Below are 15,633 nucleotides of genomic sequence, written 5' to 3' on the forward strand. Positions count from 1 at the left end.
TAGCCATTCTCAGAGGTGAGGTAATACCTCATTGTGGTTTAAATTTGCATTTCTCTAATGATTAATGACGTTGAGCATCTTCTCATATGTTGGCCATCTGTATGTTTTCTTTGGAGAAATGTCTATTCAGATCCTCTACCTATTTTTTAATTGGACTGTTTGTTTTCTTTGTGTTGAGTTGTATCAGTCCTTTATATATTTTATATATTAACTTTTTATTGGATGTATTATTGGGAAATATCTTCTCCCATTCAGTAAGTTGTCTTTTGCTTTGTTGATAGTTTTTCTCCTATTTATTTCTCATGGTCTAAAATGCAGTTATCACCTATGCAAGGCCTTTATTACAAAGAGTCATTTAATAGATAGGGATCTGTACCTATGGAATTGCTAATATAGTATTAATTGTTAAATAGAATTTTTCTTTGCTAGCTTATCAAAGCATCTATAAAACTCTTTAAAACAAAAGTGTTTGAATAGCAAAATTTGATTAACTGGTATTCTACAACCAGTGTATGGTTAGTTACCTGGAAATGTTTTTGTATTACACTTCCATGAAAAAGAGACAAAAAAAAGCAAAGTGATAACATAATTTTAGTTAAACACAGATTTTATGTCCTAAAATCAGTATAGTTACATTTAAAGGCCTAAATTACCTATGTCTAACTTTATAGTAAAAGGAAACTTCATGTTTGTAATGATTAATTTTGGCTGCTCCGGGCCTCTGGGCAGCGTGGGAAGGTGGAAAGGTGGCTCTGGTCGGAGCGAAGACGGTGCCGGCAGTCAGGGGAAAGAAGGCCCATTCTGGCACAAATCTTCGTGCATTGGGCCTCAAGTTATCTATAAAATTCATGACACAAGTTTTTAAAAAAATCCTCATCCAAGGATATGTTTATTGATTTTAGAGAGAGAGAGGAAGAGAGATAGATAGATAGATAGATAGATAGATAGATAGATAGAGAGATATGAAAGAGAAACATCCATCAGTTGCCTCCCACGTGTGTCCTGTCTGGGAATCAAATCCTCAACCTATTGTTTTCCAGGACAATGCTTCAAGCAACCAAACCACCTGGCCAGGACACAGTTTTGAAGTTCTCTGTCATCAGCTTCAAAATCATTTCCTATTATTCTCTTTTATTAAGCACAGATTTGTACTCATTGAAATTATGTATTTTCATTTGTTGGTGATGCCTTATTTAACACAGTCATAGAAAGATTACCATGCTTTTCTCATTCATTCATTCTTTCATTTATTTAAAAAATATTTTTATCTGTCAGACAGAGTTCTAGGTGTTAAGAATATAGAATAAGACAGATAACTCGTAGCCCTGACTGGTTTGGCTCAGTGGATAGAGCGTCGGCCTGTGGACTGAAAGGTCCCAGGTTCGATTCCAGTCAAGGGCATGTACCTTGGTTGCGGGCACATCCCCAGTGGGGAATAGTGTGCAGGAGGCAACTGATCGATGTTTCTCTCTCATCGATGTTTCTAACTCTCTATTCCTCTCCCTTCCTCTCTGTAAAAAAATCAATAAAATATATTTTAAAAAAAGACAGATAACTTGTAATATTATGGAGTTTACATTTTGAAAATGCAAAATTTTAAAAATCTTATTTGAAATATATGAAGGTAAGACATTTTCCTCTTAGAAAAATAATTAAATTTGTATTAAAACTAGAGGCTTGCCCTAACCGGTTTGGCTCAGTGGATAGAGCATTGGCCTGCAGACTAAGGGGTCCCAGGTTTGATTCCGGTCAAGGGCATGTACCTTGGTTGTGGGCACATCCCCAGTGGAGAGTGTGCAGGAGGCAGCTAATCGATGTTTCTCTCTCATCGATGTTTTTAACTCTCTATCCTTCTCCTTTCCTCTCTGTAAAAAAATCAATAAAATATATTTAAAACAAAACAAAACAAAAAACTAGAGGCTTGGTGCATGAAATTCATGCATGGGGGAGGGGTGTCCCTCAGCCCAGCCTTCGCCCTCTCACAATCAAGGACCCCTCAGGTAGGGTCCCTAGGCCTGGCCAGCGATCAGGGCCTATCAGGGCTTTCCTTCCCCCGGCTGCCAGCAGCTGGCCCTGCCCCCGCCATTGCCACTGCTTGCCATCTGTGGAGTGCTGCACCCCCTCCCCTGCCACCGGTCGCCTCCCTTTGCAGGTGACAGGAGTGGGGTGCGATTGCTTGGCTGGCCTGGGCCTCCCTCTGTGGATTGATCGATTGCAGGGCCCCCAGATAGATTTCCCTGCAGAGGGAGGCCCCGCTGACCCACCACAGCGCTGCCAGCTGGTTGGCCTGGGCCTCCCTCTGTGGGGTGTCCACCCACCAGGGCTCCATAATCAATCACCGTGCAGAGGGTGGCCCTGCCCACCCGCCACAGCGCCACTGGCCAGGTAGCCTGGGCCTCCCTCTTTGGGGTGATCCTAAGCCTCCCTCTGCAAGGTGATTGTGGAGCAATGGTGGGGCCCCCTGACCAATGGCATTGCACCTGCCTTGGCTGGCCTGGCGCCAGTGCGTGCGTGTCATAGGGTGGTTGTTTGGAAGGTTGTCCAGATGGTTGTTCTGCTGTTCGGTTGTTCAGTTGATTTGGTTGTTCAGTTGATTTGCACATTACGCTTTCATTATTATAGATGCCCACACAGTGAATGGTTAAAAGAGAATGTATAAGGCTATTCTTTTTTCTAGCACTTGAAAATGAATGCACTATGGCTCTTTTTTTTTTTTAAATAAGGATCCATGAAAATGAAACTGTTTAGAAAGGTTTTGTTTTTGTTAGTTAAAATCTCTGAGGAAGTCAGTCTTTTGCACTTACGCTCTGAGATCTTCTGAGGAGAACTCAACAAATTATGCCAGAAAGAGTCTGAACAATGGTAAATATATTTTCCAGTGGCATAAACAAAGATACTAAACTTAGCAAAAGATTCTGAAAAGCATCAGTATGAGGAAAAATGAAAGAAATAATAGATCAAAGAAATAATAGATCTAAGTGAAAATATGAATCTGTAGTAAGTAATCTAATAAAACTAGGTTTTACCTGACAAAGGAGTCTCTGTGAGCCTTAGCTGAGTAAAATCACAAAGGTGCTGAAAGAGATGCCAAATAACTCAGATGGTAGCAGTCACAAAGGCATGGGGTTTAAACAGGTAAAAGAAGAAACCAACTGAGATATGAACCTTATAAATTCATTAAAATATTACTAGTTTACCAGTAAGGAGGGATTAACTGAAAAAGTAGACTTCAACACACGGTACTTGTAGTGTTATTTGTATAATATTTAATTTATCTATTTAATAAACTTGGTAATAACTTATTTATATTTAATGTATTGAGTTTTCACTATTATTTGAAAGTTCTCATCATGAAATCTCGCCATTACTAATTATAGCAGAAATTCCTGAATCTGAAGATACCCAGTAGTTATGACACTGTTGCCCAGGGCAGAAGGCACCATTATAACTGACATTACTTATTGTGGTTTTTTTTCTCTCTATAGGTAGGAAAAGGCAGTCTATCATCATCTAATATATCATTATGCAGGTTGGTTCACTTAAACCATCCCTAGTTGGAAGTGGCATACTTCATAAATGTGCTTACCTACCATGCCTATCTTCATGTCAGATTATTTTAGAAAATAAAAGTTAAGTGTTTGTACTTCTTCCCATAGGATTTTTATACATTTTCTATATAAAAATTAGGTAAAGAAGAGCAGTGGTGGCTTAAGTCATTAGTCCATCATGCTTTCCAGGCAAGATACCAGGTTATACATAGGATGACATTGCTTTATGCAAAATCTCTAATTAAGACAATTTACACACAAAAGTATGACATCTTTGTTGTAAAGTAATACAATTTTGAATAAAATGGTATTGATTCAGAAGTTGGTTAGGATGTTTCTGATTGGGAAAGCGAAGTGGAACCAAATTTCCATATTATTTATTCTGGTTGATAATTTGTGTTATTGAGAAATTTGGCATTACTTGCATAGTCTACTCAAGACTATGTCGTGTCTGAGGATAATTTTACTAATATATTTATATGTGAGAACCATCTTCTGGCCTCGCTTTCATATGAAAGAAAAATAGGGACAAATCAACAGTCACCAAGATCCGTTCAATGCACTCCATGGGATTATCATGCTCTTTTGCGTCACTCAAGGTGAAGAAGCCAAAAATAGAAAGGGGGTTAGCACTGGCACAGAATAGAAAAAAACACAGGTAGACAGATTTTCCTGGGAAACTCACTAGGCTACAACCTGTCAATATGTTGATCTTGTGGAATCCACATGCCTGTCAGCAGGGCATTATTTATACCTTCAGGAGAAAGTTTATTGCGAACACCAACTTTATAATTTCTCAAGGATCTGCAAATCAGCAGTGAAGACCTCCTTAGCTATAATCCATATTTACTCATATAATAGTCTTCAGTCTGGAAAGGGGCAAAAGAGAAAGTTATATGTCTGTGCCATTATTTTCACTAAATATTTGTTAAAATCTATATACAAGAAGCTTTCATAATTCTAAAATTGAATATTTTAAAATTTGCAACATTAATGCATAAAATGATTCCTAGTTAAATGTAGTTTGGGAATTACAAACGTTTAACAAGCATATGATCATCAAGCTTTAATCTACTAGAACAAAGAACTTCTGCACTAGAGACCAGTTTTGGCTGTGATCCAGTCTCGATAGTAGGCTACTCGAGTGTAGACACCAGGCTTGTATGGAAGAGCACATTCATCTCCCCAGCTTACAATGCCAACAAGGAACCAAGTGCCTTTATGATCTGCTATAACCAGAGGTCCACCAGAGTCACCCTAGAAAAGAAAAGAATATGTACAATTACTATAATTCAAAGATGAATACTACATTTTTTCTTCTGTAATAAAGTTAGGGAGGGACAGAAAAAGGAGAAAAACAGTATTTAAACATTAAAAGGATTCTAGTGTGGAATATTTTTGTGTTCTCTAATCATTTATTTAAATAAAAGATATCAGTCTATGTCTTTGGATATAAAATACAATAATGGAAAACAAGTATGAAAAACTTCAACTGTTACCTAAAAGATATTGAAGGTATTGTTGCTAATGTAATCATCAGTATGATGAAGAATTATCTGAGTATCTCCCAAAACTCTCTTATTTTCAGACAGATGCTGGGAAAAAGGAAGGTTTTTTATTTACTCACCACCAACATTGGACTCGTGATTTCCATTCTTGTGTAAACATCTCTCCAATTTTCAGAATTGTGTAATTTGGCTAAACTACCCTCTACACTCCTTATGGTTTTAATCTACTAACATTTAGGTCATTTTTCTAGAATGATTGAACACATTGGCATTTGGATTTTCCTTTGCTCTAATCCTTCACATCATCGTGGATAATTCAATATCTATTGGATGAAACCGCAGTCTCTTGGTTTCCTTACTTCTGATAATCTGGACACATTAAACATTTTCATGTCACTTCTGGACAGGGTTGCATAGAGGTAAACGGCAAACTTTTCATCACCTGGAACTGCTCTACCTTTTAAATGCTATTTTTCTTCATTATGATTGCATGTACCTGTCCCTTAAGTACTCTCATTCCACCACTTTTCACTCTACACCTGCTTTTCAGCCTCATTAAGAATGCCAGTTCTTTTAAAAAAAATGTATTTTATTGGTTTTTTACAGAGAGGAAGAGAGAGGGATAGAGAGTTAGAAACATCGATGAGAGAGAAACATTGATCAGCTGCCTCCTGCACACCCGCTACTGGGGATGTGCCCACAACCAAGGCACATGCCCTTGATCGGAATGGAACCTGGGACCCTTCAGTCTGCAGGCCGGACACTCTATCCACTGAGCCAAACTGGTTAGGGCAAGAATGCCAATTCTTGACTCCTCCCTTTTCTCCTAGTGTATTTACTTCTTACTTTCCATTTTTCTTCATGTGACTATATTCCATAATTTACCCAAACCACTGCTCTTTCAACAGGATTCTCAGTTTCTTACCTTCCCATCATAATCCAGGCCAAACCATATTCTGTGAAAAAATACATTACAAATTTACATCCTTGCACTAACACCTCTCTTCAATAGTTATTTGTCTCCAATCATATTACTTTCTCATTTTTTAAGAGCAACCAATCATAACTTTTCTCATTTCCCAATTTTAAAAAATCATTATTTCTTTTTTAATTGTGTAAAATATACATAACATAAAAGTCACTTTTCTAACCATTTGAGTATATAGTTCTATGGCATTAAGTATGTTGATATTGTTGTGTGATCATCACCACCATCCATCTCCAGAGCCTTCTTCATCTTGCAAAACTGAAATTTTATGCCCATTAAACTGTATAACTCTCCATTGTTCCCTTTCCCCAGCTCCTGGCAACTGCCATTCTTCTTTCTGTATCTATGAATTTGACTGCTACAAGTACCTCGTCTGAGTGGAGTATTTGTCCTTTTGTGACTGGCTTATGTCACTTAGCATAATATCTTCAAGGTTCATTCATGTTGTAACATATGTCAGACTTTCCTTCCCTTTTTAAGGCTAAATAACATTTCATTATATATATGTAAACCATGGTATATATGTCCCATGCTATATACGTGTGTGTGTGTGTGTGTGTGTGTGTGTGTGTGTACATATAATGCTTTGTTTATGTTTTTATTCATCAATGGACATTTGAGTTGCTTCTATCTTTTGGCTATTAAGAATAATATTTCTATGAACATAGATGTACAAATATCTAGTTGTGTCCCTGCTTTCAATTCTTTTGGGTATTTACCCAACTTTGGATTGGATGATATTTTTTTGAGGAACCACCCTGTTGCTTTCCATAGAGGCTGTGCCATTTTACATTCCTACCAGCAGTGCACAAAGCTCATTTAACAATTTTTAAAAATCTGGTTCCCTGACTCTGAATCTAATGTCTTAGTATCAAATTCATAGAGTAAGTGGAGACTAACAGGTAGGAATCTTTCCACGTTTTGTCTTTGTCCCTACTGACTTTGCAACTCACCTACATCAGCCCTACACCTGTATCTACTCTCTTCTTTTAGAGTAATATATGTATTTAGTTGTTTCCAAGACTAATCTGTTCTTTGGATCAAGAACCTTGTTCTATAGTCTTTTGTTTTGTTTTGCCTACCTGAAAAATGACAATCTTTCTTGATCTTATTATTTTAATATATATGTATATATATATATATATATATACATACATATATACACATACAATCGAGATATATATATATATATATATATATATATATATATATATATATATACAATCAATATATATATATTGATTTTAGAGAGGGGGAGAAGGAGAGAGAGATAGAAACATCAATGAAGAGAGAGAATCATTGATCAGCTGCTTCCTGCATGCCCCCTACTGGGGATTGAGCCCACAACCTGGGCATGTGCCCTTGTCCGGAATCGAACCTGGGACCCTTCAGTCTGCAGGCTGAGGCTCTATCCACTGAGCCAAACCAGGTAAGGCTTTCTTGATCTTAAGACCTCCTTATGGCCTTATCATCCTTTCATAGCTAAGTGATTTAAAGTAGTAGTTTACATTGAACTTTCCATATTCTCATCTCACTCTTCACTTCTAAATGGCGTTTCTTCTCCACCAATGCAACTTCCCAAACTATATTGACAAAATTTTAGTAGAATCTGATGGGCTCTTTCCAGCATTTATCTTATTTGATTTCTCTATGGCATGTATCACTATAAACTATTCCCTTTTTCTGATTCTGAGACTCTTGTGACACCAAATTTCTCTTGCTTTTCTGATCTTTATTAGCTCTTAGTGTTACCCATTAAAACATGTATAACTGAATTCTGTTATTTAGGTGCTTCTTATTTTACACACTTTATTTGAGGAATTGTATTCATGCTCACAAATTTAACTACCACTCAGATGGCAATGGCTTTTCATATGTATCTCTAGCCAGAAGTCTTTCCTGATCGCAAGATTTTTATTTTCAATTAGAGGCCTGTTGCATGAAAATCGTGCCCTCTCGCAGTCCAGGAGCCCTCGGGGGATGTCTGACTGACATTGGACATCCTTAGTACTGCTGTGAGGCGGGAGAGGCTCCCTCCACCACCGCTGTGCTCACCAGCCGTGAGCCTGGCTTCTGGCTGAGCAGCACTCCCCCTGTAGGAGCGCACTGACCACCAGGGAGCAGCTCCTGCATCGAGAGTCTGCCTCCTGGTGGTCAGTCACAACATAGCGACCGGTAGTTCCACTGTTCGATCGATTTGGATATTAGTCTTTTATTATATAGGACTAGAGGCCCGGTGCACAAAAATTTGTGCACTGGAGGGGCGGGGATCCCTCAGCCCAGCTTGCCCCCTATCACATACTGGGAGCCCTCAGGGGATGTCCTACTCCCTGCTCCCTGCTCCCATTGGGAAGCGGGCCTAAGCCACAGTCTGGCCTCCCTTTGTGGGAGGCGACTGGGCTGATCAGGGGAAGGCACCAGCCCCATCACCCTGCTGCTGCAACCACTGCCAGTTACCACAGTCACCAAGGTGTTTTCATCAACACGGACTCCAGTCCCTTTACCATGAAAAAATGACAACTTTCTTTAGGCATTTTCAAGATGTGTCTGTCATAGGATATGACATTTCTTTCTTTCTTTTTTTTATCCTCACCTGAGGATATGTTTGCATTGATTTTTAGAGAATGTGGAAGAGAAAGGGAAAGACAGAGAGAAACATCAAAGTGAGAGGAACACTTTGATTGGTTGCCTCCTGCATGAGCCCTGACCTGGGCCCAGGCCAGGGAGGAGCCTGAAACCTAGGTACATGCCCTTAGTCAGAATTGAACCCAGACCCAGCAGTGGGCAGGCCGAGGCATTATCCACTGAGCAAAAGCAGCTAGGACAGGATATGACATTTCTTAACCCTCCAGCAGCGGACCTTCCTTTTTTTCTCCAGGAGTGTGGTAAAAATCCCTAGATCACCTATTTGGATTCTTATTACCCAAGTTACTAAGAATATTACCAGTGGCATACAGGGAGCTAAGCCAATGAGCAGTCAGAAAAGGTGTTTCCTCTGTAGTTCACACCAATTGCCGGCTTGGCCCCTGCCCAGGCCTAGTGCCTCTGGCCCAGTCATTAGCCCTGGGAAGGGGACCTCCAGCTCCCTCAATCATTGGCTTAGCCCCTGCTCCCCATGATCGCTGGCTCTGCCCCTGCTCCTCACCATCGCCAGCTCCCTCCCTGCTCCCCACAATCGCTGGCTCCGCCCCTGCACAGGCCTAACGCCTCTGGCCAAGGCCTTAGGCCTGGGCAGGGGACCCCCAGCTCCCACCATCGCCGGCTCCGCCCCTGCTACCCCCGATTGCTGGAACCGCCCCTGCCCAGACCTAACACCTCTGGCTGGGGCATTAGGCCTGGGCAGGGGACCCCCAGATCTCCGGGATCTCCCGCTCTGCCCCTGCCCAGGCCTAATGGCATGGGCAGGGCACCCCCTGCCTCCCGCGATTGCCGGCTCTGCCCCTGCCTAGGCCTAATGCCTCTGACCAAGGCATTAGGCCTGGGCAGAGGACCCCCAGCTCCCACCATCGCCCGCTCCGCCCCTGCTACCTGTGATTGCTGGCACCCGCGATCGGAGCCTGCAATCAGAGCCTGCGATCTCTAGCACCACCCCTGCCCAGACCTAATGCCTCTGGCGGAGGCATTAGGCCTGGGCAGGGGACCCACAGCTCTCCCCGATCTCTCGCTCCGCCCCTGCCCAGACCTAACGCCTGTGGCCAAGGCATTAGGCCTGGGCAGGGGATCCCCAGCTCCCCGCAATTGCCAGCTCCGCCCCTGCCTAGGCTTAATGCCTCTGACTGAGGCGTTAGGCCTGGGCAGGGGACCCCCAGCTCCCCGCAATCGAGGGCTCTGCCCCTGCTCCCCACCATCCCAGCTCCGCCCATGCCCAGGCCTAACACTTCTGACCGAGGCGTCAGTCCTGGGCAGGGGACCTCTCAGCTCTGATTGCAGGCTCCGATAGCCGATAGCCGATAGCCGCTGGGCGCTTATGTATGCAAATTAATCGCCATCTTTGTTGGCGGTTAATTTGCATATCACGCTGATTAGCCAATGGGAGGCATAGCGAAGTTACGGTCAATTACCCTGTTTGTTTATTATTAGATAGGATAGTATAATGGATATATCCACCTGGATATCCCACAGGCACCTCAAATTTAGCATACCCCAACTGAACTTTCACCTCCTCAAACCTGTTCTTTCTCATTTACACCCTCTCTCCAGTTGCTCAGGGAGAAATATGGGAGTTAACATTATACTGCTCCTTTTTTTTTCATCCTCACATATAATCCATCCCACCATCTTGTCTACTCAACTATTATTGTTTCTTCCTTCCTACTGTGTCTTAGTTGAAGCCCTCCTTGCCTTTCTCAGACCATATCTAATCTAATAATGGACAAACATGGTAATTGACTGTACCTTCGCTACGCCTCCCATTGGCTAATCAGCGTGATATGCAAATTAACTGCCAACAAGGATGGCGGCTAATTTGCATACTGCAGGCAGGGCGGGACAGCACCAACCACCAGCGCGCCGCCATCCAGGGCAGGCCGGCTGCCCAGGAAGGCACGCCCGCCCCAGAAGCCCCAGCAGCCGGCCGTGCCTTGCCGCCCCAGGACCCGAGATTGGCGGGTCCCGGGGCGGCAAGGCACACCCGCCCCAGAAGCTCCCAGCAGCCGGCAGGGTGAATCAAAAATAAAACCCACTTTAAATATAAAAACACAGATAGGTTAAAAGTAAATGAATTAAGCTGCAGCCTGTTTTGCTCAATGGATAGAGCATTAGCCCATGGACTGAAGGGTCCCAGGTTCGATTCCAGTCAAGGGCATGTACCTCAGTTGCTGGCTTGATCCCCAGTCCCTATCAAAGCATGTGCAGGAGGCAACCAATCAATGTGTCTCTCCCTTTCCCTTCACTCTCTCTAAAATTCAATGGAAAAATATCCTTGGGTGAAGATAAACAAAAACAAAGTAAATGGATTAAGTAACATTAAAGAGATTATAAGAAAAATATATTCCAAATTTTGTTAGTTGTATAATGGTTATGTTTAAATTATTAACACCTAAGAAATCGGGTGAAGGGTACATATAATATGCTGTAGTATTTTATAGTTTTTTTACATGTATGAGATTATTTCAAATTAAAATATTAAAAAATTAAAAATTAATAAAATATTAATTGAATTCTGTATGCATTACATGAAAAATCTCCTAATTGCTTCTAGCATAATTTATTAAACTGTGCTAAAATTTACAAGGGTTCAATTAAAAAATATCTTAATTCTAAATGATATAATAGAAAATATATAATAGTGCAGTTATAAGCACTTATCTGAAAATAAAAATTTAAAGAAGTGAATTTAAAGAAGGGATTAGCCAAAGAAAATATATGCACAACCCATGGACACAAACAACAGTATGGTGATGGCCAGAGAGAAGTGGGGGGCAAGAGCTGGGTAGAGGGGGCAAAAGAGGGGAAATAGGGACATCCTATATAATAATAATAAAAGGCTAATATGCACATTGACTGAACAGCAGAATGGCTGGTTGCTATGATGCGCACTGGCCACCAGGGGGCAGACACTCAATGCAGGAGCTGCCCCCTGGTGGTCAGTGCACTTCCATATGGGGAGTGCCACTCAGCCAGAAGCTGGCTCATGGCTGGCCAGTGCAGTGGTGGTGGCAGGAGCCTCTCCCACCTCTGTGGCAGCACTAAGAATGTCCAACTAACGGTTTAGACCCGATCCCTTGGGGGCCTAAGTCTTTAGTTGGACATGCCCCGAGGGCTCCCTGGCTGCCAGAAGGATGTCTGACTGCAAGCTTAGGCCTGTTCCCCCTGGGAGTGGGCCTAAGTCGACAGGTGGACATCCCCCAAGGGGTCCTGGACTGCAAATGGGGGCAGGCCGGGCTGAGGGATCCCCCCCGAGTGCACAAATTTTTGTGCACTGGGCCTCTAGTATATATATTTTTTAATTGATTTCAGAGAGGAAGGGAGAGGGAGAGAGAGAAACATCAATGATGAGAGAGAATCATTGATCAGCTGCCTTCTGCATGCCTCCCACTGGGGATCAAGCCACAACACAGACATGTGTCCCCAACTGGAATCAAACCCAGGACCCTTCACTCCGCAGGTTGACACTCTATCCAGTGAGCCAAACAACACAGGGCTCAGAAAAATATTTTAATAGATCACATTATCTCTAGCTCACTTGCTTTCAGTCTGTCTTACACTCTGCATATATTAGATTTGGCAAGTAGACAATCATTAATAATCTTGACTAGTGGACTGGTAGGGTAAAAGTCTACAAGCAGTGGGTCAGAAAGTGAGTAAATTGAGAGTATGGAACAATGATGGTAAAGAATTCTTTAGAGATTTGATCAAGAAGGGGAAAAGAAAGACTGAGTATGATATATTGAGGGAGAGACCTAATAATGCTTGCAGAATGTGTGAAAGAGTATATTAGAGTGGGACAGTTTGGAGAATATGGAAGAAAGTTCAAATTAATAGAAAGTTCAAATATCTGTATAGATGGAAAGATAGTGGATGAAGAACACAGGTAAGAGATTAGCTTCAAATAGTAGGATATACTTGTTCATTGTGAGCCTGGAAGGTGAAGATAAATGTATCAGGTAAAAAAAATTATTAAAGGATTTTTCATGTGATTGCTTTCATTTTTTTTTCTAGTTAGTAGGAGAAAATGTCATAAATTAAGGATTATAAGACTGTGATTTAAAGTAGTAGTTTACATTAGTGTGATACATTCAAAAAAAGTAATGAAAATTTGACACAGCATCAAGAAATATGCATTAAAGAATTCAACAGTGTGTTAAAGACCCGGCTGTGATTATATAGCACAGATTTACAAGGCTATAACATGTTTTCTTGCTGTGCTAAGGAGCTCACATATAAAAGCAAATATGGTAGATAGATTTCTCAGTGGTTAGAGATTATTAGGATGGGTGTGGGGGAAATAGAAGATGGTGAAGTCATTGAGGGTGGTGTCACGAGAGTGGTTGAAATAATAAAACATACATTCTAGAAGCATAAAATTAGAAGACTGTCGTATGCTGAGAGTGGGCTGGGAGAAAAAGGAGAGAAACAAGGATTTAAGCTTGTCATGACTTGGAAGAATAGGTTTAGTGGGACAATTGGAAAGCTGGGAATCTGTAATTAGAGATGATAATTATGTACTGCAAGTACTTGTTTGCATGTCTTCTCGCTCCAGAGGTTAGGAATAATACTCTATTCACTTTTAACTTCCCTGCACCTAGCAAATAGTTAGTAGTGAGTAAATTGCATGAAAGAATGAGTTAATAAAATAAGAGTCTTCCTGGATTTATCACCGATTCTGCCTGTCTAAATAACTATAGTAGTACTTTTTGTTAGCTCTATATGATTGCTTATAAATAGCATCAGGAGTGTTTGAAGCATATAAATCATAAGGAAAGGCAGCTTAGTATGGCATTTGGAGCATAAGCTATAGAGCCCAATTTCCTGGGCTTAAATCTCAGTTCTGCCATTTAATCCTGTGTAACTTTAGACAAATTACTTGCTCTCTGTCTCAGTCTCTATCTGAGAAATAAGGTTTATAATAGTACAAACATCCATCACAGAACTGTCATAACAAATAAATTAATATTTTTAGAGATCTTAAAACAGTGTCTGGCACATGGAGATGCTATATAAGCTTTGTTAAATAAAGAAAATATTTAGGGTGTTGGAGCCACCCTAAATTAAGAAAGTTCTATGATTTGATGTTGAACTCAGTTGTATGTTTCTTAGTGAAAGAGGACAATTGAACTAAAGTCACCAATATATTTCATTTGGTCTCTATTGTTACTCCAAATTGAGTCTCTTTCCCATTCCTACTCAGCTTCTTATAATAGTAAGGGTGGCTTAGGATTTTAGTACTTTAATGGGACCTATCAAAAAGCAACATAATTTTAATTAGCTATTTTGGCTATAAAACATACTTAAGCTTTAAATAGTTGTCAATCTTTTGAGAAAATGGAACTGGTTAATTGGAAATTAAAAATTACAACAAAAAAAATCTTCTTGAAAATGGAATAGGCAGACTTACCTGGCAGGCATCCACCTTTCCCTTCAGAAACCCAGCACACAACATTCCAGGTGTGATCACACCACTATATATCTTTTCCGTATTGCAGGTCTTAGTATCTATAATCTTCACAGCTCCTTTTTGGAGTATATTAGGAATTGTTCCTAAAGGAAGAAGAGATTTTATAATTTTTGCTAAAGTCAATATTAATTAGTTCCTCTGGTTAGGTTATTAGTAACTAACACTGTATGCAATTTTCAAATAAATGTAAAACATTTTAATTGTCTCCTTTCCTAGTAAGAAAGAAATGTTAACAACCCAGCAAGCTATTGTTAAAAATGATCATATTTTGAAAGAGTGTGTCCTTTCATATGTGATGGGATTTTTCCTTTAGAGTTATTTTGTAATTTTATATTTATTACTAGTAGCCCGGTGCACAAAAATTTGTGTACTGGGGGGGGGGTCCCTCAGTTATTAAACATTTATCGGCACAACACTGACCACATTGGTGGTGGTGGTGGTCTTTTCAGAATGTGTTATATTATGCAGATGAAAATCTATTTAAACAGCTTTGATGTAGATATTTTCAAAGATGGAAGAATTGTCCCTGTCAACTATTTTAGTTGATTCATATCTTCACTGATTGTCATCATTGCAAAGTTTTCAGTCCCCATATGGATTGCTGGATATAATAGGTCATGCGCTGTCCCTGTCCTTTGTAGCCTTGGTTACCTTAAGGACTCTAGTTTTCCATTTATATGTTTAAATACCAACCTTACCGGCTTAAAAATGTAAGCTTTAACATTGCTCTCTCTGATCCGTATCCTTCCAATGAAAAGTGGAGTTGGGTTGCAGCACAGGAGAGAAATTCAGAAGGGGAATATTGAAGTAATGACTGCAGTAGGAGAAGAGGGAACCTATTTCCCTGGCCACAAGCGCTGGCACCATGGACCACAGGGCTGGCAGCTTCTCTGGGTGGCTGCAGCCTGGGACCTCGGGCGGGTGGCTTGTCTGTCTCCTGGGCTGCAGCCAGCCGCAAGGCGCTGGTGCCTGGACCAAAGGTGAGTGGCTTCTTCTTCTGGCGGCTTCTTCTTCTTCTGTGCTTCCAGGGAGGGCAGTCAGTTATGTGTATATGTGTGTGCATGCAAGCATAGGCGTGTACACGTGTGTATGTGGAAATCTGCTGGGCAAGTCAAAACCATAGAAGAGTTGCCCCCTCTCTCTTGAATCTTCCAGAGATATCCCCCACTTTTTTATTCTATCACTACTGGAGAGTCAGTATTTGCAGCCAGCCAGCCAGTGACTCTCTCAGTGTCTATTTCTGACTTCTTCTTTCCCTGTCTTTCTTCCAACCCTTAATCATTTTTCCACCTAGATGCATCATTTTTACTCCCAATATGCTGTATAGAGAAGGAGTCAGGATGCTGTCTTCCCATGAATAGTACTCAGTAACTAAACAAACCAATTTGCAATTTTAGGTTGGGGCAATGCCCCCTACCCCAACACTTCAAAATTCCCTGCCACCATGCAATTTTAGATTCCCCTTTTTGGTTG

At 41.0% G+C, this 15,633-nt stretch overlaps 1 protein-coding gene across 1 annotated transcript in view; it reads right to left on the reverse strand.

Annotated features, from left to right (window-relative positions):
- Positions 1-4,643: 4,643 nt before the first annotated feature.
- The window catches only part of LOC102417110 (transmembrane protease serine 11C-like), a 55,683-nt gene continuing 44,693 nt past the window's right edge, over positions 4,644-15,633 (reverse strand). The window contains exons 9-10 of the mRNA XM_006095643.1: positions 14,101-14,243; positions 4,644-4,805 (exon numbers count right to left, since the gene is read on the reverse strand). Coding sequence (XP_006095705.1) covers positions 4,644-4,805; positions 14,101-14,243 — 305 coding nt within the window. The remainder of the gene's footprint in view (positions 4,806-14,100; positions 14,244-15,633) is intronic.

The sequence above is a fragment of the Myotis lucifugus genome, unplaced genomic scaffold (assembly GCF_000147115.1).
Source record: "Myotis lucifugus unplaced genomic scaffold, Myoluc2.0 scaffold_159, whole genome shotgun sequence".
NCBI lineage: Eukaryota > Metazoa > Chordata > Mammalia > Chiroptera > Vespertilionidae > Myotis > Myotis lucifugus.